General features: G+C 41.9%; 1 protein-coding gene across 1 annotated transcript in view; it reads left to right on the top strand.

The window, feature by feature from the left end:
* The first annotated feature begins 1,838 nt into the window (after positions 1-1,838).
* Positions 1,839-24,493, top strand: part of FAM107B (family with sequence similarity 107 member B) — a 254,614-nt gene continuing 231,959 nt past the window's right edge. Inside the window, exon 1 of the mRNA XM_063709896.1 lies at positions 1,839-2,484. Within this exon, the coding sequence (XP_063565966.1) occupies positions 2,074-2,484 (411 nt within the window). The 5' untranslated portion in view covers positions 1,839-2,073. The remainder of the gene's footprint in view (positions 2,485-24,493) is intronic.

Here is a 24,493-nt window from a genome sequence, read left to right as displayed (position 1 = left end):
CTCAGAGCAGGGATGCAAGCCCAGGGCCTCCGCAGACCTGGAAAGTGGCTCTGAGCTTTCTTACTCAGCGGTCTCCTGAATGTGGCCGCTCGCAAGCTGCACTGTGAACTGCTGACTCTCTGTTCCAAAAGGGGCTTGACACATAATTGAATGAATAAATGAATGAGCGAATGAAACCAGGTGTAAGAGTGGATTTTTCTTTTCTTAAATCCCTTCCTGTTACCTCCAAGCCTTCAAAAATGTCTTATGCAGCATCACAGCCCCGATTTACTATACGTGTGCTTGGAGAGGCACAGCATGGCACGACCCGACCCGAGTGGACTGTAGCAGCCAAGTCAAATGGGAGACAAAGTGCAGTTCCAAGGGGTCTCCAGGAATATCTGGGAGGGGGGACCCTGGTAGAAGCCTGAACCCCCTGATTTCTTATGGGTGGGGAATTTGGACTGCTTGCACTTGGAACACAATGAAAAAAGAATGAGCTCACAACCCTGGGAAGCCAGAAACAGCTTGGATAGCACGGGGCCTGCCACACGGTAACCTCTAAATAAATGGAAGCTTTCTATATTCTAACTTTCAGTAGAGACTAAAATAAAATGTGCATTTGATGCCATATCCACTCATTCTAAAGCCATATCTGCCTTTTTGTATTATGAATATGACTGTCCATTTAGAACAATATTTCCCGTATGGTCATTACATCTATAAAATGATTGTTAGATAGAATGAGACTCAGAGGACAGATAGGAGAACAGGGATCTCAGGCACCCAACAAGACCTTCTTAGTGGCATAAACTTGCCTTAGTCACATGAAATTTCAAAGAATTGGTTTCTGCTTCTGTAAAATGGGAATCAGTGCCATAATATAATAACTACCACCCGTCTGGGCCAAAGAGCACATCTTGACATTAAATTAAAAGAGAGAGCAAAAAATTAATTAAGAGTGGGTAACATGCTCAGAAATCTTGACCCTAAAATCACTATTAACGGTAAAAGCATTACAATATTACATTTCTATAACATTCCTAGCAGACAGTTGGCTAAGGAAAAATCTTGATTCTGAATTGTCTTAGAATATGTTTATAATTTATTATTTTTCACCATTCACATATTAATGTGTTGAGAAACAGAAGATCTATGTTCAAAAAGGACTTACTTTCTGAAAGTAGGTGATATATACCATATAGGTAGAATACTTCACATGTACATAATACCTCCACACATAATAACATAATACATAAGGATAATTGTTAATGTAGGGCTCTCTTTTTTCTTTTTGGTATTGTTGAAAACTAATCAAGAACTTAGCCTAACTAGTAAAAAAAAAAAATCAAATTACCAAAGACCTATTTATAGTTATCAGAAAAGGCAATGTGGATCCTGAAAGCAGGAAACTTGTTTTGAGGGTGGGGGGAAGATTCCGGAAAGATCCCGAAAAGTCCAGAAAGATTCAGAAAACACATCACACCACATCTCTCCAGGCGAAAGGTTGAGTCTACCTCCTATTTTAATAATGAAACAGCTGCTAGGGTCGTGGCCCTTCTAGGGGTCTTCATTTGTGATGGACAACTGGGTCGTTTTTGTTTTGTTTGGGGGAATAAATATTTGAAGGGGGGTAACCAAAGAAGGTTTTGCTGCTGTTATGATGTTATTGATACGCAGGCTGACGCTATTATGGCAGATGCTATCAGGCTACATTATCTTTATGCCTCCTAGGTAACCTGAAGCAATTGTCTATTGACTTGGCACTACCCTACCCTGAAGCGTCTGCCCTGCCTAGGAACTGTAACCGGAGCCACTCACATGCCTCCCCAACAGCTTTCTTTAGCCACTGACAGCATCACAGAAGGAAGAGCGCGAAATTGCCCAGGATGGACACTTTCAAAGGGGCCCCAGCGGCTAAGTGACTCTCAGGGAAGGTGGCCTTGCCATCCCAACTTCTATTTAGGGGCAACCACTAGCACGTTTTTCTCTTCGGGCAATTGGAAAGAGTGCCTATAAGCAAAGTGGAGGTGATGTGGACCCCTGGAAAATTTCCTTGCCCCGTATGAACTTTGCAATGATTCACTGCAAGTCATGTCCACGTGGAAAGCAAGACTCACCGAAAGACTGAAGTCTCCCTCTAGAAGCATGCATCCATTTCCATGCTCAGCTCTGCTTGCTTGTTTTGGGAATACGAGGGAGAGTGCTTCCTTCAATCAGTCCGGCGTGGCTGATACTCATTCCACCGTCCGTGTGCAGCCTGTGGCCAAAGCAGGCAGACAGCCAAGACACCCAAGCGCAGAAGGAGCTCCAGAGAAAAGGCAAGATTCGAGCACCCATGCAGAGAGAAATGGCAGTGCGAATCGGAATTCAAGTCACCGCACTGCGGCCCAACCCGCGGAGACGCCTGAAGATGTGCCCGGGTCCCTGGATGATGGGGCGGACTGTGAAGCAGTGGTGTTTCACGCTTCCATCCCCAGACCATCAATTATTGACACGCCCAAGGTGAGTGAGTGTTCGCTCTGCGATTATAGACGGGATGGAGCTGGAGGAGCGTTGGGATCATGTGGCGAATGTTTCAGCAAACAAACTCATTTAAACTTCTTACTGAATAAGGCATTGCGGGCGTTCTCACTAGTGCGAAGAAGTGTGTTAAAGCCGTGTGGATTCTCAGAGTGTTCTCAAAAGATGTGGATGAGGCAATGATAATAAGCACTGGAGCCATGGCAATGACCGAAGGTAACCTTGAATTAACGGGCTAGGGTGCCTTAGAGCCAAAAATGGCTCACTCAATAACAGATTAGGAGTAAGATAGTTAACAAAAGCATTCTTTTCCTTTTTCTATTTCCCCCTCCACCCCCACCGGTCTGTCAATTTATTTATATGAAAATCCACAATCTAAAAAGTTTGGCTAGGGAATTCACAAAACTGCCACTACTTAAAATGAATCACATGATATCAAAGCAGTCTGGAAAAATTTGGAAATGATCATCAGTGTATGCCTAGTGGTACGGAAGGGAACTGACCTATAAAACTATTCATAATATGGATGTTTTTGTGATGATCTTCTGAGAGTTGAAGGCAGGAGGAGGAAGTTATTTAAAAAAAAATGGTGCCATTGCTCTTAAGAGTTATTTACTTATTTTCTTTCCATTTTTGGCATCGGTGAATTTTAATTGTTGAGTATTCTGATTAGATGGAGCTGCACAATTATTTCAAAGTTCCCGGTAATCCCAGTTTGCAGATGCAGTGTAGAGGAAAGGTTTTCTAAAAGGTACACTCCAAAGATATCTCTTGACCATTTTTGGTCATTTCCTAGCCAAGTAGCTTAGGACCAGACTTAAAAAAACTGAGAAGTCTTTGGGGATCCATCACTAAAGTATTCTGATTTTTTAAATCATTTTTCCACATCCGTTTAACAAATTATTTTTTGGTCTGGCTTGCTTAACAGAATCTAAGAAGCCTCCTTAGCAAGAACACAGCCAACCAGCAAAGATAGGGTTAAAACATCATTTAAAAAATAGTTTCATTTGACACCCTGCAGGTTTATATGAAGTGACTGAAGCTTGGGTCTGTCGTCTGCATTCTGAAATTGGACAGAGAGTTTTACCATATCCTCTGTCACAGCAAATACTGCAATGTTTTTTTCTAGCACCACTAAACTAAAGCCCAAAACCAACCAATAAAAACCAAATTTTCAGTGTATAGCCACATCCAGATTAAGATATTTTTGGTAGTATTATAGGTAGCTGATTAGAATTCATGGCCAAGTTGATATTTGTTGGATATTTATGGTACCAATGATGTACAGTTTTAATGAACCGGAAGACTTTCTGTTGAGCAATGCAGACCCACCTTATATTACTGAAGACAGCCGCAAGAACAAAGGGTTACTTTGATTTTATCTTTCTGTTTTAGTTGCACATGGGACTCAGGGACTCAAGGCAAGCATGTGAATTCAAATAGAACCAAAAACACAAAATGGGGCCATATCCATGTTTAGTGTCCACTTGGCAGGAGCAAAGCCATGGGTGGTCCACAGCGTAGGATGGATTACAGTTGGGAAGGCCGGAGCAGAGAGGACATTGTAACAATCCAGACAGGAACAACAGGGAGATGAAGTGGGAGAGGCTCCATGAGGCAGGACACGTGGCAGTTGACTGTGCGGTCCAAACCAGGCAGGGAGGGAAGTAGTGATGCAATGTAAACACTGAAATTAAGTGCCAGGAGGTGCAGGAAGAAGGCCTGATGTGGGTAAATGGGCATCTATTCTAGTTCAAACACCGAGAGCTAAGCTGTGCAGAGCACTTGCAGTTCGCTAGCCCTTATTCCAAGTGCTTTACACAGAGTATCTCAGCCAACCCTGGTGACACTGAGGTGCATATTCTTTTTTTTTTTTTTTTTTTTTTAAGATGGAGTCTTGCTCTGTCTCCCAGGCTGGAGTGCAGTGGCACGATCTTGGCTCACTGCAGCCTCTGCCTCCCAGGTTCAAGCAATTCTCCTGCCTCAGCCCCACGAGTGGCTGGGCCTACAGGTGCCTGCCACCATGCCCAGCTAAGTTTTTGAATTTTCAGTAGAGATGGGATTTCACCGTGTTAGCCAGGATGGTCTCGATCTCCTGTCCTCATGACTCCCCCGCCCAGCCTCCCAAAGTGCTGGGATTACAGGAGTGAGCCACCATGCCTGGCCAGTGCATATTCTTATGGTGCCCATGTTACAGAGGAGGGCATGGATGCTTAAAGAGGGTAAGACATTTGCCCAAGGCCACAAAGAGAGGATGTGGCAGAGACAGGACTGGAACCCAGTTCTGTTTGACTCCAAAGTCCATCCTCTGAATTATAATGTGCTTCTACTACTAATTAATTGTGTAGTGTTTGAGGATTTAGGATCAACTATTCATACGTGATCCCGCTTGATACGCAATCACATTTAAATATCATACATATTGGCTGGGCATCGTGGCTCATGCCTGTCACCCAGAGCTTTGGAAAGCCAAAGAGGGAGAATCACTTGAGACCAGAAGTTTGAGACCAGCCTGGGCAACATAACGAAGGTTCATCTCTACAAAAATAAATAAATTAATTCCATATATTTATATGTTGATGTCGATATAATTATTATTTGTTTTTTAATTTATTTTTATTTGTTGTTATTTTAATTGATATATCACAGTTCTATATTTTTTGGAGTACATGTGATATTTTGATACATGTATAAATGTGTAATTAAATCAGGGTAACTGGGATATCTACCACCTCAAACACTTACCTTTTCCCTGTGTTGAGAACATAACAATTCCTGTCTTCTAGCTATTTTGAAATACACAATAAATTATTGTTAACTATAACTTCTCCACTGTACTATCGAATACTCGAATTTGTTCCTTCTAAGTGTACTTTTGTATCCAGTAACCAACTCCTCTTAATGATATTCAATAATTATTATTATTTGCTTTTATTCATTTGCTTTACCCTTTTCTACCATAGCTTCATGGTATATAACACCACAGAAGATGTCCATTTTGCATCCTGTTAGTGACAAAGCTTTGCTGCTGGCAGTGTGGGGGATTGCTTTGAGATCTTCTGATTAAAAGTGGCTTAGAACTGCCCAGATTTTTCATTACCAAGTGACTTTGCAATGGCGTTTTCCCTTAGCAGATGATGAATGAGATGCTTTTATTACAATCTTGCCTGGCAGAAAAATATTTCCCTTTTGGATGCACTGATCCTCATTATTTAAGCTGCCTCGCTAGAGGCCACAAATAACCTTTTTTTTTTTTTTTTTAGTTCAGCCTCAGACATAACGATAGGTAAGAAATGGGGACAAACCCCTCTCTCTATCTTTAGTTACCTGATGTTCAGACAGGAGGGTGGCTCATTTATATTGGAAACAATATCTGGTTCAAGAGAGAAAGCTTGAGGTAATGAAGCTAAACAAACTAAGCAAATATGAAACATTTTTGTTTGGTATAATGATCAGCGCATGTGTCTGTATTGAAGAAATGCTGTTGATTAGTCTTCAACTTTTTGTATTCATCTCTTTTCTGTTCCAGACCTGAAACCAAAGTGATAACAACCCTAAAATGGGAATGTATCTTATAATTGTTAGTACCTCTTAATGATAACTTTTCCCCTTCTTAGTGGTCTTGTAGTTGAAGTGTCATATCATTGATGGAATTGTAGACTCAACGAAATTCAGCAGTACTGCTGTTTATTTTATTTTATTTTTATTTTTATTTTTTTGAGGCAGAGTCTTGCTCCATCACCCAGACTGAAGTGTAGTGGTGCGATCTCGGCTCACTGCAACCTCTGCCTCCCATGTTCAAGTAATTCTCCTGCCTCAGCATCCCAAGTAGCTGGGATTACAGGCGCCAGCCACCACGCCTGGCTAATTTTTGTGTTTTTAGTAGAGATGGGTTTTCACCATGTTGGCCAGCCTGATCTCGAATTCCTGACCTCATGATCCACCCGCCTTGGCCTCCCGAAGTGCTGGGATTACAGGTGTGAGCCACCGCGCCAGGTCTGCTGTTTATTTTTTTAGTCAGTAGTTATTATGCTCTTCCTCCATGTGAGGATAGCATTAGCCCTGGGGAAACACTGATGATTGTGACTTAATCTGTGAGGTTGCTGATGTTCTAGTGGGAAGTTCCGTTGGGTAAACAGGCAGAATCAATGCAGTATGAGAGGGCTTATGGCTCAGCACCGGATGGAATACAAACACAGGACAGGGCTCCATGTTCAGCCTTGGGAAGAAGACAGGGGAGACTAGAATACAGGGGCTTCGATCTTATTCTGTTCTAATTGCGAATCCAACTTAACACTGCACCCAGCCAAGTTGAATGGTGCTGTTTCACTCCTCTCTCTCCCGGTGATGTACGCAGTGTGAGAAAGGGAGAGTTCACACACTAAGCAACTAAAAGTTTCAGAGTAGTTTGGTAGTTTGAGAATGTCTTCCTATAGCAGTTGTAAGTTCCATCTAGTTTGTACTTGAACTGGGAGTAGCCAGCCTCACACAGGAAGAGATAGTAATTGTAGTCTGGGAAATCATTTCTGGGGTTTTTAAATAAAGAGCCAATTGTGGCCGGGCGCGGTGGCTCACGCCTGTAATCCCAACACTTTGGGAGGCTGAGTGGGGGGGGGGGGGGGTGAATCACGAAGTCAGGAGTTCAAGACCAGCCTGGCCAACATCGTGAAACCCCGTCTCTACTAAAAATACAAAAAATTAGCTGGTCGTGGTGGCGGGCGCCCGTAATCCCAGCTACTTGGGAGACAGGCACAAGAATTGCTTGAACCCTGGAGGCTGAGGTTGCAGTGAGCCGAGATTGCACCACTGCAATCCAGCTTGGGTGACAGAATGAGACTCCGTCTAAAAAAAAGAAAATAAAAACAAAAATGTCAGTTGTACCAAAGTGAAGGGAAACAGGGCACATCTTGGAATTGACAACTTCATTGATTTTTGGAACAGGTTGGTTTAGCAACTGGGCAGAGAAGTGGTAACCAAGCCATCCTAGCACCCCAGCAGTGGCCTGAAGATTCACAGGCTCTGGTGGTTACTGATTTCTAGCATCTGAGCCTCAGCACTGCTGTCTCCAAACACAGTTTTGTCAGTCGGCTTTCTCTGAGAGAATAGAGACTCCCTATGTTGCTGGATACAGCAGTGTCAATTTGATTTTATCTTCCTGTTTTAGTGACACATGGGACACAGGGGCTCAAGGCAAGCACTGTGTGTTAGAATAGAACCAATAACACACAGTGGGGACAACATCTGTAGTTACTGTCCACTTAGCAGGGGCAAAGCCATGGGTAGGTGTAGGATGCATTAGAGTCAGGAAGGTTGGAGCATCAAGGCCATGGTAATAAACCTAATAGGGACAGCAGGAAGATGAGGTGAGAGATAGTTTACAAGAGCCTGATGCGTAAGTCAGAATGCTCATTTAGTTGTAAGCTTTGAGCACTAATGGGTAAGGTTGCGCTGACTGAGCCATGTATTCTCCCCATTGGAAAATCACAAGTGAAGAGAAATGATAACCAAAAATTTGTTGGAAAGCATGGACTTAGAGGAAGGAGAATGATTCATTTTATTGTGATAAAATAGACATAACATAAATTTTACCATTGTAACTGTTTTAAAGTATATAATTCTGTGGCATTAAGCATATTCACATTGTGGTGCCACCATCATTCTTTTGCATGTAGATATCCAAATTTCTCAGCACCATTTGTTGACAACACTGTGTTTTCCCCATTGAGTGGTCTTGGCACCCTTGTTGAAATCATTTGACCATATATGTGAGGGTTTGTTTCTGAGATTTCATTCTGTTCCATTGGTCTATATGTCTGTGACAGTACCACACTGTTTCGATTACTGTAGTTTTGTAGTGAACTTTGAAATCTCAAAGTGTGAGACTTCCAATGTTGTTCTCCCATTTCAAAGATTGTTTTGATCATTTGGGGTCTCTTGAGATTCTTTATAAATTTAGGAAGAATTTTTCTATTTCTGCAAAAAACATTATTGAGATTTTGATAGGGGTTGCATTAAATATATAGATATCTTTGAGCAGTATTGACATCTTACATTTTCTAATCCATGAAAACAAGATATTTTTCCATTTATTATATTTATGTCTTTTTAAATTTCTTTCAGTAACATTTTGAAGTTTTCAATGTGCACTTCTTTTGCCTCCTAGGTTAAGCTAATTCCTAAATATTTTATTCTTTTTGATGCTATTGTAAATAAAATTGTTTGTTAATTTCCTTTTCAGAGTGTTCATTGTTACTGTATAGAAATGCAACTGATTTTTGTGCAGGGGTCTTTATCTTACAATTTTGCTGAATTTGTTTATTAGTTCTGTACATTTTTTGTTTTCTACACATAAGATCATGTCATCAACAGACAGATAATTTTACTTCTTCTTTTCCAATTTGGATGCCTTTTATTTCTTTTTCTTGCTTAATTGCTCTGGAGGAAACTTACAATACTGCATTGAATAGAAGTGGCAAAGTAAGCAACCTTGTTTTTTTCCTGATTTCAGAGTAAAAGCTTTCAGTCTTTCACCATTAAATATGAGGCTAGTGGTGGGTTTTTCTTATATGAACTTTATTGTGTTGAGGTAGTTTCCTTCTATTCCTAACTTTTTGAGTATTTTTTTTGTTATGAAAGGGCGTTGAATTTTGTTAATTTTTTTCATATCAATTGAGATGATCACATGTGTTTTCTTTCCTTCATTCTGTCAATGTGGTATGTTACACTGATCGATTTTTCTATGTTGACCATCATTGTATTCCAGGAACAAATCCCACTTAGTCATGGTGTAATCTTTTTAATATGCTGCAGTTTTCTGTTTGCTAGTATTTTGTTGAGGATCTTTCTATTAATGCTCATCAGGGGCCGGGTGTGGTGGCTCATGCCTGTAATCCCAGAACTTCGGGAGGCTGACGTGGGTGGATCATATGAGGTCAGGAGTTTGAGACCAGCCTGGCCAGCATGGTGAAACCCTGTCTCTATTAAAAATACTAAAATTAGCTGGGTGTGGTAGAGGGGCTATAATCCCAGCTACTCAGGAGGCTGAGGCAGGAGAATCACTTGAACCCGGGAGGCGGATGTTGCAGTGAGCTGAGATTGTGGCACTGCACTCCAGCCTGGGCGACAGAAGGAGACTCTCTCTCTCTCTCTGTCTTTCTGTCTCTCTCTCTCTCACTCTCTCTCTCTCTCTCTGTCTCTCTCTCTCTCTCTCTCTATATATATATATATATACACACATCAGGGATATTGTTCTGCAGTTTTCTTGCAGTGTCTTTGTCTAACTTTGGTATCAGGTTAGTGCTTGCTTTATAGAATGAATTAGGAAGTGTTCCCTCCTCTTCAGTTCTTTGGAGGAGTTTGAGAAAGATTCTTTACATGTTTGGTAGAATTCACCAGTGAAACCACATGATCCAAGTCTTTCTGTTGTTGTTGTTGTACAGTGTTTGATTATGGATCCAATCTCCATACCAGTTATAGGTCTATTCAGATTTTCTACATCTTCCTGAATCAGTCTTGGTGAAGAGGGGCTACTTTGATAGCATCACTGAGCTATGGCAATTATAAGTACCACTCATTGATCATCAAATGAGTACTAGCTCATTTGATCCTGCTAGTCCTCTTACAATATTAGTTCCTGATAATCCCACTCACTCTTCTGCTCAAAACCCTCCAAATGCTACCTATTTCCCTCAGAGTAAAAATCAAATCCCTACAGTGGCCCACAAATCCAATACAAAGTACCTCTCTGAACTCAACTCCGATTGTTCTACCTGACAAGGAAACTGGAACTCCGTGAGGCTACTAAGCATCTAATCCATTTCCACTCTAATGATAACCCTCCAAGCAGCATGGGAAACTCAGGTCAACAGGTCAGACATAACTTCTATGGGCTGTGCAGAACTCATGCTGCAAATAACTAAATAACTTTTCCTTTGCTCTCCTTGTCTAGGCTCCATGCCCATCCTTTGTCTTTTCTTGGCACAGTCTTTTCTAATACCTAGGATCATTTCATTAATTCAGTTTCAGTTCCTTAGTTAGAAGCAGATTCAAAACATGTTCCCCTGAAGCCATCTTAATTGAAATTGGGTGTTTGAGAGACTCCTCGGATATCTATTAACAGAAAAGCTCTTGGAACTCTTGTTCACCTCTATAGGTAACTGATATTCAATATATTGATTTTTATTTCAATGTCTTGAAGTTGTCTGGAAGCGAAGACTTGGAGGTACCATCTGTAGATGTCAGTGTTGCTTGGAAACCTATTATAAACTCATGTGTAATCACCCATCACCCCTCATCCTACCGGCACTCTGCATCCTCCTTACCTAATAGCATTACTGGGAACAGCTCTGCTGGGCTATATTTCCATTTTGTGGTACAAACCATTTTTCCTGCATTTCTTTAGAATGAAACCTTCCCTACCTTTCCCTATGGGCCTGAACAGAAGATGAGAGAATTTTAGCCTACCTACAAAAACAAATGCCCTATTAGTGAAGGTCTCTATTAAACATATTATTTGACATCAACATTTTAAAATATATGGTAAAGAATAGATTATTGCAATCAAACATTAATTTTCTAGTTCCTTTTTATTCTCCTGAGCAAAATTACTAACTGTCCCTCCCTCCTCAAACACAGAAGATATTTGAGTGACCTAGTGAGAGTCCCATTCCGTTCCATTTCAGCCCTGATCATTTCTTATGCCAGGTTTCTACTTTCAAAAGATGTTAAACACAGTGGCATGATCGTGCATGATATACCCAGTCAGGAATTTTCCAATCTGGATATTCAGTTGCATCCCAACCGGAAAAGAGAGAGGCAGCTTCTTGGCTTCTCTTAGAATGCAATAAATGGATAGCTCTCATAAACCATGAAAATTTACATGGTGCAGATTTGGCTATTGGCAACTCTCCATAAAAGACTGCAGAGAGTGGCAAGAATGCAAAACTTTCACACAATTCAGAGATGAAAGGCATCGACTTATATTCCAAGCTAAGACATAAAAGATGAGGGAATAATTTAACCAAATTTTAAAGCACCATTTATTTTCAAGTGAGGTTACCATTGCATTTACTATTGAGTTAGAAATAGGGAATGTTCTGTAAGTAGGTATTGATATATTGAGGGAGAGAGTGTCAAAGGGAAGAGGCCGACCCATATCTTTGAGCAGCACTTATTTCCAGCTTGTCAGAGAAAAATCTACCAATCTGCCCACGACCTGGTTGTTCCTTTGCCTTCAATTTTCACAGGTAGAAAATGCAAGTTCAGGTTTGACGTCGTTCATCGGCAGTGGCCTAGAGTGCCTACCCAAAGAGTCACTGGGGAGATTTCAACTTATTGACAAGACCCATTTTTCTAAAATACCTACGTGTGTATAGCTGAAATTTCCAGTCTCTTGATGAAATAACTTGCAGTTGTGCATCAGTTAAAAAATAATAATTTCACGATTCCACTCACTGGGTATGTTGGAAACTTTAAAATGTCTTACGGTCTAGGAACCACAGGGGCTGGTTGAATGGATGTGCTACATCAATTATGGGAAATTAGAGATTTCTTTTTCCAGCCACAGACATGGTTAACCTGATCTGAACTGCCCTTAGTTTTCCACTTGCAGTTCCTCCTTTCCAAAGAAAATATGGCTCCTCAAGTTAACACTTTTTCCAATATGAGGTTGACACTTGGTTTTGTAATTCTGCGCCAGGGAAGGCCGGAGGTTGGAAATTTTAGGCAGTTAGAGGAAGGGGAATCCTCCACAAAGGACATCAAAATGCCATGGGAGGTGTTTATGATCTTGTTCTGAAAAGCTGGTTTGTGTGTGTTTCCTGTTCAGTTAAGTAGAAAATGACAACTGAGGCAATTGTTGGAACCTAAGCACATAGGCAGGATTTGATTGCCCATCCTAAAGGAGAAACTTCCTGGCAAATGAGTTACCTGCACAGTCCTGTAACTTAAAACATCAAATCTCAACAAAAAAGAGTAGTAAGATGTGCCTCACATAACTTATTAATTATAATTAGTGTAGGGCTATTTGCAAATGAGAAGTTGACTTTGAAAACTTAAGGAATTTTTGATATAAAACAATGCATGATCGTGTAAAAGTGCAAACTCTTTATATGAACACCTAGAGTTAATTCAAAGTTATCTCTTTTGTAAAACCACTCTCACCCATCTGCTTTCTGGTATACCAGCTCAAGGTGGGAAGAAAGGCAGCAGTAGAGATGGGAAGTTGCAGGCCACCGGGAATTCCTGAGCACGCTCCTGACTGTGAATAGTGGTACAAGAAAATCATAGACACAGAGGCCGAATAAAGGGTGGAACCCTGTCTAAGGAGGCTCTTGAATGGGGACAGCAATGTGTATACCCTTAAGCAGTAATAATAATGTGTATACCTTAAGCAGCAATGTGTATACCCTTAAACAGTAATAATTCCTCTCTATCTGGAAATCGTTTTCCTTTCTGACCAAGCTGGATGCTTTAGGTGGGGACAGACTTGAGACAGTAAGGGAACAAGGTCACCAGTGGCTTAGATCCTGGTACTTGGGGAGGTGATGGATCTCCCAGATGGCTTTCATCCCCAGGTCTTTTCTGAGAGTTCCGGAAGTGCTGTCTTTAGGAAAGACAGCCCTTTTGACTGAGTTTCTGCCGGAACCCTTCTGACCTGGCTGCGTAAGACTTGCGTCTCTATAGGCAGAAGTGACTTGGTGCAGTGATGTTGCAAATAGGCCTGAGGTATTTTCACCCGTCAAAACCATGAAGCAAATATTGGTAGCCTCTAACAATTAGAGGCACGTGGGGGCTACATGTCTGTCCTCCTACAGCTTGCTCCCTGTTGATACGTTGCAATAGAGAATGTCTCACGTGAATTCTGCCAGAAGTACAAACATCTGCTGGCAAGCAGGCACAAAAGAGTCCTATTTCCTGATCCTGTATACTGAACAAAGTCACCAGAATCTGTTCTTTTATTATTTATGTATTTATTTTGAGATAGACTCTCACTCTGTCACCAGGCTGGAGTGCAGTGGTGCCATCTCAGCTCACTGCAACCTCTGCCTCCCGGGTTCAAGCTACTCTCCTGCCTCAGCCTCCCGAGTAGCTGGGATTACAGGTGCCTGCCACCACACCCAGCTAAGTTTTGTATTATTAGTAGAGATGGGGTTTTGCCATGTTGGCCAGGCTGGTCTTGAACTCCTGATCTCAGGGGATCCACCTCCCTCTGCCTCCCAAAGTGCTGGGATTATAGGCATGAGCCACCAAGCCTGGCCTCTGTCCTTTTAAATAGTAGCTCATTGCATGAATAAATTAACATATAGGAATACAACAATACTCGAATGGCAAAACCATCAAGTCTTCTAATCAAATGGGGGTAAAGGACCAAATGAGGTTCAAGATCCACGATGCTTCTGTAGAGGACTTGGTCATTTGAATGTGACATGTTCTTTGTGTGTGTGTGTGTGTGTGTGTGTGTGTGTGTGTGTGTGTGTGTGTGTGTGTGTGTGTGTATGTGACAGAGTTTCACTCTGTCTCCCAGGCTGGAGTTCAGTGGCACAATCTCGGCTCACTGCAACCTCTGCCTCCCATGTTCGAGCTATTCTCCTGCCTCAGCCTTTCCAGTAGCTGAGATTACAGGTGTGTGCAACCATGCCCGGCTAATTTGTGTACTTTTTAGTAGAGACAGGGTTTCACCATGTTGGCCAGGCTGGTCTTGAACTCCCGGCCTCAGGTGATCTGCCTGCCTCGGCCTCTTATACTTCATTTTGCAAAGGGAAAGATGCCGGTCAGTCATGTCTCTTGAATACTGTTCTTCTCACAAGTGAAAAAATGGTGTCCCAAGTCTCTTATGCTAATTCGCAAACCCTCCGGTTTAGGTTCCGCTAGCCTCCTGTGAAACGCTGTAGACCCCTCTGGGTGCAGGTTCCCGATTAGGGTCCTTCAATGACTAACTAACCATCTGTGAGCGTAGTTGGCAAAACTGACTTTGCTTTCAAGTAGGAAAATAAGGAAGATAGTGCATGAACTTGGCTTTTGGTCATTGTTGGGTGAGGAGGGGATGCCCAATGGTGCTGTCACCATCCTGTGAGCATGAGAGCAGGAGCCTGCAAAGAAAAACACAATCTAGGGATGGCGGCAGAAGACAAGAAAGAACCTGGGTCTTCCATGATGCCATGGAACCACTCCAGGTGCAACTGCCTGTCCTTAGGATAGAGATACTCAGAGTGTTTACACTACAGTATTTTAAAATAGCCCAAAGCTGTTACAACAAGTTTATGTTTTTCAAGGATAGACCTAACTACCCCTGGGAAGTCTCTAGGTGGCCTCACAGCGATCTCAAACTCAATGTGTTAAAAAATGAGCCATCGGCCCGGTGCGGTGGCAGATGCCTGTAATCTCAGCACATTGGGAAGCTGAGGTGGGCGGATCACTTGAGGCCAGGAGTTCAAGACCAGCCTGGCCAACATGGTGAAACCCCCTCTCTACTAAAAATACAAAAATTAGCCAGGTGTGGTGGAGCACATCTGTGCTCCCAGCTACTTGGGAGGAAGGTGGGAGAATCGCTTGAATCTGGGAGGTGGAGGTTGCAGTGAGCTGAGATCGCACCACTGCACTCCAGCCTGGGTGACAGACCGAGACTGTCGCAAAAAGAAAAAAAAGAAAAAAGAGCTATCTCCCTTCCTAAACTTCCTCCTTGTATCATTAGCATGCTTTCGGTGGCAAAACCCAGAAAATCTAACTCAAACTAAATACTATGCAGATGTATTATCTCACTTATAAAAAGCCCCAATGTAGAGAAAATACTACACAGATGTATTATCTCACTTATAAAAAGCCCCAATGTGGAGAAAAAGTGTGTATAACTGTATGGGTACTTTTAACAATAAGCCACAGAAATGAGATAAATATTAAATGCTCTTTTAGCATTTATTATCTTATATTGCAAATGCTGATTTGTCTGGCTTCTTGCCTAACAACAAGCAACTCAAAGGCAAAACCAATGTTTGATTCTTCATAGCATCTTCAGCACATATTAGGCCCCCATGAAAGTTTGTTGCCCTAAGAAATGAATGAAGACTTTAACACTTTAAAGTTAGACTTCACAGTTATTACTGAGTAAGCACAAAAGAAATAACCTACTAAAGATTTTATTTGAAATTATGTGTTCCTGATTAAATTAATTACTTTTTTCTCGTTAAACACCCTCTAGCTTAACGATATGTCTTTTTTTTTTTTTTTTGAGATGGAGTCTTGCTCTGTCACCCAGGCTGGGGTGCAGTGGCACGATCTCAGCTCACTGCAACCTTCGCCTCCCGGGTTCAAGCGATTCTCCTGCCTCAGTCTCCCGAGTAGCTGAAATTACAGGCATGTGCCACCATGTTGAGCTAATTTTTGTAGTTTTAGTAGAGACGGGGTTTCACCATGTTGACCAGGCTGGCCTCAAACTCCTGACCTCAAGTGATCCGCCCACCTGGAACTGTAATATATGTCTTTGGCTTTGCTCTCCAATTTAGAAAGTAACCCATTAAGTGCAAGATTACATCCTTCATCCTTAAATCAGATAAACTAAAAACATCTTTTAGATATTGAGTTCTCTGCATATCAGAAAAAACCTCAACCAAAAGCATCGTAAAGCTAAAATTGTGAAAAAACGTACATCTCTTCTTGGCAATATGCTTAATATAGTTTGGTATCTCATTAATGTGACCAGTGCTATTTATATGCTTCTCCATGTGCTATTAATGTCACAGAGAATAATAAGGTAAATGCATCTGTTTGTTTTCTTCTGTTCCTGATTCAGTGGTATCATTATTTATGTTATTAGTATTCTATATTTTCTCCCGTAATGCTTAAAGTTCTGTATAAGCAGTTGCTCTTTCTAATATAGTACTACAGTCATAAAAGCGATTATTCTCATTTTGCAAACAGGAAAACTGGCACATCCAGAGGTTCGTTCTCTGCCATGCAAGAAATTTCAGTGAGGGGCCAGGAAATGGGTGAAGAGGACAGTCAAAAGGAAACCATTCCCTCTAGCAGAGTTCACTTGAAAATAAAATTTTCTGAGTACTTTGTTTCAAATCTGAATAATACACAGTTCCTTCTTCAAGGGAAAAAAATTATCTTGGAACCTATTCTCCCACGTGGCCTTAAATTGTTTCTATCAAGTTCTAGAATAATGAACGGATCACAAAAATATTAGCAATGATAAACAAAGATGAAATAAGAACAGATGAAGGCTTGGCTAGCCACAGTGGCTCACACCTGTAATCCCAGCACTTAGGGAGACCGAGGGGGGTGGATCATCTGAGGTCAGGAGTTTGAGACCAGCCCAGCCAACATGGTGGAACCCTGGCTCTACTAAAAATACAAAAGTTAGCCGGGCATGCTGGTGGGCACCTGTAGTCCCAGACACTCGGGAGGCTGAGACACAAGAATCACTTGTATCCGGGAGGTGGAGGTTGCAGTGAACCGAGATCGCACTACTGCACTCCAACCTGCACAACAGAGGTGAGACTCCATCTAAAAAAAAAGAAAAAAAAAGAAGGCTCTATACCATAAACATCTCCTCAATTTTGATTTTATTGGTTTATCCTTTAATTTATTCAATAAACATTCATTAAATGCCCTCTAGGTGCCAGGCATTGTTCTAGGTGCTAATCTTAATAGATAAAAAGACAAAATGACAGCGCCCCCATCCTCAAGTTCTTCATAGTCTAGTGGGAGAGTCAGACACAGAAACAAATATACAGCAGTGTCATTTGATAAGTGCGTCAACTGAGGTAAGCACCAAGTGCCTGGCAGCCCAGGAGAGGGCACCAGACCAGAAATGGGTGTTGGGGATGGTGCCAGGAAAGAATGGCAGAGAAGGGGCCAGAATAGTGGCTATATGAGCAGACAGTGTTGAAATGAAAATGCTTAAAGAACAAAGATTTAAAAAAAAATAAAAGTCAGTCTGCTGGCACTGTTTGTTCTATACTTCTTTCACCTACGTGGGAATGCATGTCAGCAGCCCAGAACTTTGCTGCTTTTTATTTATTTATTTATTTATTTATTTATTTATTTATTTATTTATTTATTGGGACAGAGTTTCACTCTTGTTGCCCAGGCTGGAAGTGCAGTGGTGCGATCTCGGCTCACTGCAACCTCCACTTCCTGGGTTCAAGCGACTTCCTTCCTCAGCCTCTCGAGTAGCTGGGATTACAGTCATGCGCCACCACACCTGGCTAATTTTGTATTTTTAGTAGAGATGGGGTTTCTCCATGTTGGTCAGGCTGGTCTCGAACTCCCAACCTCAGGTGATCCACCTGCCTCGGCCTCCCAAAGTGCTGGGATTACAGGCATAAGCCTCTGTGCCTGGCTTTTTTTTTTTTTTTTTCGAGAGGGTCTTGCTTTGTTGCCCAGGCTGGAGTACAGTGGTGACCCTAGCTCACTTCAGCCTGCAACTGCTGACGTCAAGTGATCCTCTCGCCTCAGCCTCCCAAAGTCCTGGGGTTGCAGTTGTGCCAGCACTCGCGGCCTCAGACTTTTAACTTAAGATGAACATTTCACACTCCTGGATTTCTCAGGGGCCGGCCTATTGGCACTCGCTGCAGACGGGGAGCCAGGCTGGGCATCTAGGGCCGCCTGTGCCATGCTCTACTCCCACCCAGTGCAGAGGATCTCAGGCCCTGCGCTGCTCTTGGATGCTCAGAATCACTTGGGGGAGTTTTTAAAAAGTTACTAATATTAATGCTAACACCCCAGAACTTGGTAGTTAATTGTTCGGAGATGGAACTATGGCACCCGTATTTTTAAAAACCTCCCTCTAGTAATTCTAACACGCAGCCAGAATTGGGAACCACTGAGCTACCTCATGGAGACCGAGGATTTGTGAGAGCTGGGCTCAGAGAACTGGCTGGCAGTATTTCTATGAAATAGGCAATGAAACATCCTAGTCAGCATCATGCAACAGCTTCCGTTATCCTCGCAATTTTCTAAGTTCCTTAAGGAAAACAGTTCCCACTACCAGGTGTGAAGGATTCCTGGCCATTCCTTTGTCAAGTCAGGGGCAGAACAAAGTAGGAAGGGAAGAGGAAGTTTCCATGATGTATTCACCGTTTTTAAATGACTTTTTCACAATCTGTAAGTGATGCCTTGTCAAATCTCCTTTGAAACTTAAAATAAAAATTGCTCTGCTTATGAGCGCTGCACATAGACTTTTTTCCCCCTCCTATCTTGCAAAGAGAATCGGTGGCATCCTTCCAACATTCATCTCCAAAGCATAATTATATACTTGGTGAATAGCTGGAGATCTTTCAAAACTTACCTTCAAGCTCCACGACTTGTCCCTCCAAGAAAAACAAAAACAAAAACAGAAAACCCAACCAGATGGTTTTGTGAACAGAATAAAGAAGAAAAATGGCAGAAGGGTTTTATCCTTCCTTCTCTAGAATGGATTCCAACCAAATGATTTCAGTGGGAGATCTTGTTTTTCTTTTACCTTGGACATTATGAGAAAAAGGCCCTGCCTGCTTTAATAAATCCTCAAAGGTAACGTCTTTTCTTTAGCTGCTAGAGATTTCCTGCTTGGGCTTCACTATGTGACATTGTGGCCTTGAGGTCTCATTCACACCTCTCCAGCTCCCTGTGGAAGTCATCAGGCAGTGGTTGCTTGCATCGCACAGACTGCCCTCTCAATCTCTCAACTTTCTGCAGGGAAATTTTGGATTCGCTCCGTCTGGCTCACTGAATAGTTTATTAGCCAGGGTTCTTTCAAGAAACAGAACTGAGAGAGATAGAGAGAGAGAGAACACAGAACAGAGAGAGAGAACACAGAACAGAGAGAGAGAGAGATACATTTTAAGGAGTTGATCCATGCAGTTATAGGGGCCGGCAAGTCCAACATTCACAGGACAGGTTAGCAGCATGGAAACTCAGGCAGGATTGGACGCTGCAGTCTTTTTTTTTTTTTTTCAGTCAGCAAAAATATTTATTGTGAATCTATTATTTGCTAAGAAACATTGACTATATTAGGTAAATAGGATGCATTAAACATAATTCCCAACCCTAGAGCAACCTGTATGGTTTTTGTTTGGTTGGTTTTAAAAAATGTTTTATTATTTATTTATTTCAGCTTTTAAGTTTAGGGTTACAAGTGCAGATGTGATGTTACGTATGTAAACTTGTGTCATTGGGGTTTGTTGTAGAGACTATTTTATCACCCAGGGACTAAGCCTAGTACCCATTAGTTATTTTTCCTGATCCTTTCCCTGCTCCACCTTCCAAAAGGCCCCAGTGTGTGTTGTTCCCCTCTGTGTGTCTATGTGTTCTCATCATTTAGCTCCCACTTATAAGTAAGAACACAAGATATTCGGTTTTCTGTTCTTGTGTTAATTTGCTAAGAATAATGGCCTCCAGTTCCATCCATGTCCCTGCAAATGACATGATCTCGTTTCTTTTTATGGCTGCATAGTAATCCGTGGTGCATATATACCACATTTTCTTATCTAGTCTGTCATTGGTGGGCATTTAGGATGATTTCATGTCTTTGCTATTGTGAGCAGTGTTGCAATAAACATACGCATGCGTGCCTTTATGGTAGAACAATTTGTATTCCTTTGGGTGTATACCCGGTAATAGGATTGCTGGGTTAAATGGTATTTCTGTCTTTAAGTCTTTGAAGAATCACCACACTGTCCTCCACAATGGCTGAACTCATTTACACACCCACCGTCAGTGGATAAGCATTCCCTTTTCTCCACAACCTCGCTGGATGCTGCAGTCTTGAGGCAGAATCCTTTTTTGTTGGGAAACCCCAGTCTTTCTTCTTAAAGCCATTGAATGATTGGATGAGGCCCACCCACATGATCAAGGCTTTATTTAAAGTCAGCTGATTGTAGATGTTAACCATATCTACAAAATACTTTCACAGCTACACCTGAATTCCTGTTCGATTAAATACCTAGGTACTGTGCCCTAGCCAAGTTGACACCCAAGACTATCACAAAGAGTTTGATGAAGAGAATTAATTTATTAATATTTTCATCAATTTCTAGAATAATGAATGGGCCACAAAAATATTCACAATATTAAACAGATTAAGTGAGAAGAATATATGAAGGCACTATACCATAAAGCTCCCCCTGATTTTGATTTTATTGATCCATCCTTTAATTTGTTCAATAAACATTTATTAAGCTCTTCCTATGTGCCAGGGCCTGCTCTAGGTGCCAATCATAATAGATAAAAAGGAAAAAAAGAGCCCCTGCCCTTAAATTTTTCACAGTCTGGTGGGACAGTCAGACACATAAACAAATATATAGTAGTGCATATTTATTGGGTTTTGGAGTCAGAAAAACCTGAGCTTTAGTCCCCCACCAACGTGCTCAATGGATATTGAGCTCATCTCTTAAACTTCCAGAGTAAAATTTACTCTTCTGAAAATTTGGGGATGGGGTGTAGATAAGACGTTTCTAAGGCAATGATGTCGCATTTGTCTCTAAAATTTGGAGCCTTTCAAGATAATTCAGTGTCCTGAATTCTTTCCTCATCATCTTAAAGATACAAACACCTTGTGATTATGGATTTTGTGCTGAGTTTCGTTTAGGTGAGTGAAAAGGTGTTCTCTGGAGAAGGATGGATGAAAAAGGAATCGATGGTGAGATTTCTAGAGAGAATACTTACAAGGGAATTGATTGACAGGATTAAATTGAGGATGATGGTGTGTAGCGTGGTGTCTACAGAGCCTTTGCCTGGGGAATCTTACTTTCTTTTCTTTTTTCTTTTTTTTTTTTGAGACAGAGTCTCACACAACCTCTGCCTCCCAGGTTCAAGCAATTCTCCCATCTCAGCCTCCTGAGTAGCTGGGATTACAGGCACCCACCATCATGCCCAGCTAATTTTTGTAGAGATGGGGTTTCACCATGTTGGCCAGGTTGGTCTTGAACTCCTGACCTCAGGTGGGGGATCTTACTTTTGATTCTATGGCTGGTAGTTCTACTCTCCTGTACCCAACCCTGGCCTGCTACCTAATGGGACTTGTTCATGCTCAAAATAGATTTCTCCAGGACCACTGAATTATTTTAAGTTTCATTTAGACGATGGTTGGTGTTAAATACTCCACAGAAGTGTCAAGTCATGAAACTAATATGTTTGTGACTTGGCTCAACTGGTTGGTTTTTAAGTTTCTATTCATCTAAAATATGCTTTTCTCTGGTAATGAAAATATTGTTAGGTAAATTAAACTGCCATTAAAGCAGCTCTTGACTCAATTCCTGGCCCTGGTAAGCAGAGATGACCTCAGAAACGCAGTTAGGAATGAAATCCAAGCTTGGTGTTAAGAACCACTTTTCATTTTCCCCAGGTCTGTATTTTATCTTTGACTTGATAATTTTAAAAGGAAAGATGTTTGTGAATATTCAGGATGTAATGGATTGCAATAAGGAAAATAAAATTATCCGTATGGTTGCAGAAACACAGCAGATGTGCTGTACCTGTCAAGGTGCATTTGCATCTTACAGGCAGAAACCACAGCTCAAACGACTAAGAAAAGTACAGCTTCTGTTACTGAAAAGGCCAGAGTCAGGGCAGGCATCACAGTGGCTTGATGCAGTGGCTCAAAGATGGCACCGAAGACCGGCTCCTTCCACGTGGCCTCTGCTTTTCACGATGTCAGCTCCCTTTAGAAGCTGACTCCCCTTGTGCTGGCCACGTGGCTGCCAGTAGTTCTTAGGGTTTTAGATCATCACATCCTCGTTCAGCTGGAGGAGAGAGATGAGCAGGGAGAGGGCACATTTCTTTTCCAACCATAGAAAAACTCATGGACTTTCTTCTGTTGTCCTCGTGTTTAAGGGATAAGACCACTCTGCTTGGATTAGTCAAGTCAGGTCTCACCTCTGGAGCTGGGAGTGATGAAATCTTTCCCATAGCACATTGCCATTCAGGAGGACAGGGGTACCGTGGACTCAGAAGAGGCTCAGTGACCCCTGCAGATGCATTTCACAAATTATTTGGATTCATTTTCCCTTTAAGAATTTTCACTGGTGGCCGGGCAAGGTGGCTCACGCCTGTAATCCTAGCAATTTGGGAGGCTGACACGGGTGGATCACCCGAGGTCAGGAGTTTGAGACCAGTCTGGCCAACATGACAAAACCCTGTCCCTACCAAAAATAAAAAAATTAGCCAGGCATGGTGGCACATGCCTGTAATCCCAGCTACTAGGGAGGATGAGTGGGGAGAATCGCTTGAACCCAGGAGGCAGGAGTTGCAGTGAGCTGAGATGGTGCCGCTGCACTCCAGCCTGGGTGACAGCAAGACTTTGTCTCAAAAAAAAAAAAAAGAAAAAAAAGAAAAAAACGACTTTTCATCTATGATATAAAAAATTGGTTAGTTGAATTCAAGATTTTTTTTTAGCCATAGTATTTGTTATATTTTATATAGGTGGGGGGAAGATGTTGAAATTTGGGGAAACAAATCATAAAATACTTTCTCTGGTTACTAAAATGGAAACGTTAAGCATATTTTCTTCTCTGAGAAACAGTAAAATTTATCATTCTCATGGAAGAACAGATGTGAAGTAAAAAATTGAAGTAAACAAAAGTCAGTCATGGAAACATTTACCCTTAACTTTTTATTTCATTCCTTTCCCCTCATTTTCTTCCCAACCATCTACACACAACAGACATAATGGATCTGGGGAAAACTGAAAAAGATGAGCTCGATTTCACTTTGGGAGTTAACTAAGCACCAAATAATTACAATGGTGCTCTCTGGTAAAATCTAGAGGTTCTTCCTGTATATTGTGAATTTCACCTGAGCATCAGCAAGTTTGAGGAAGACCTGCCCATGATGAAGGTGTTGGGATAGAGAGGGAGAGCTTGGTTTTTAATCTGATCTTCATGGCTTTGATGTAACGGGGTTTTAAGCTCCCATCCATCACTCCTTGTCACCATTGCTATCCTGGTTAGGAGCCAGTGGCAGAGCTTGGGTTGTTGGGAAAAGGGTGATCATAAAAACTTTTTATGTGTGTATTGATATGTATGTGTGTTTCTGAGTGTATACCTTTGTGTGCAGGTGTGAACGTGTGTGTGCTCTGCCTGTGTTTCTGTGTGTTGTGTTTGTGTCTGTGTGTGTCTACACACTGACAACTACGATCACTCTTTTTACCATCTTTTTGATAATGCCATAAATAGCTTTTGAGCTAGAAACTTTAGAGGGTCAGCTTTGTACTTTGGGAACACTGATACTTTATTAAAATTATACTTAGTGGATAAAAATTACTCAGTCTTGGCATTTCTCTTATACAATGTGCTATTTGAATGGCTAAGCTTTTATGAGTCATTTTTTTGTGTTTTGAGACAGGTTCTTGCTCTGTTGCCCAAGCTGGAGTACAGTGGTGTGATCACAGCTTACTGCAGCCTCAACTTCCTTGGCTAAAGCAGTCCTCTGGCCTCAGCCTCCAAAGTAGCTGGGACCACAGGCATGTGCCACCACACCCGGCTAATTTTTGTATTTTTTGTAGAGATGGGGTCTCGCCACATTGCCCAGGCTGGTCTCGAACTCCTGTGGCTCAGCAAGCCACCTGGCTCCATCTCCCAAACTGCTGGGATTACAGGTGTGAACCACCACACCTGGCCAGCTTTTATGAGTCTGACGCATTCATCTTATAGTCGCCAACAGATTCTTTCCCACACAGAGGTCCCACATACACGATGCGATTAAACTCCACAGCGTGGTTTACTTACATCAGGATTGACAGTTTGCGTCCTATACTAAAACTCTTCTTATTCACAGCCGAGGTTTACTAGAACCTATATGTCTTTGTATCTGGACTACCTCCCAGAAAAGAAGCAAAACTCTCGTCTGAATGTTTTGCTGGTAGAATGGGAGAAGGAAACCTCTCAGGGTACAGGATCGAGAAACTGCAAAGCTGGATGCCTTCCAGGCACTCTGTCCTTCCTCCCTGGAGGGAGGCTCAGAGATGATCACACTGCAAAGAGATGAGTGAGGGGCAAAAGGGGAGAAGCCC

The sequence above is a fragment of the Gorilla gorilla genome, chromosome 8 (assembly GCF_029281585.2).
Source record: "Gorilla gorilla gorilla isolate KB3781 chromosome 8, NHGRI_mGorGor1-v2.1_pri, whole genome shotgun sequence".
In the NCBI taxonomy this organism is placed as follows: Eukaryota; Metazoa; Chordata; class Mammalia; order Primates; family Hominidae; genus Gorilla; species Gorilla gorilla.
Note: the sequence above shows the minus strand (reverse complement) of the source record. Positions and strands in the feature narration are given on the sequence as shown.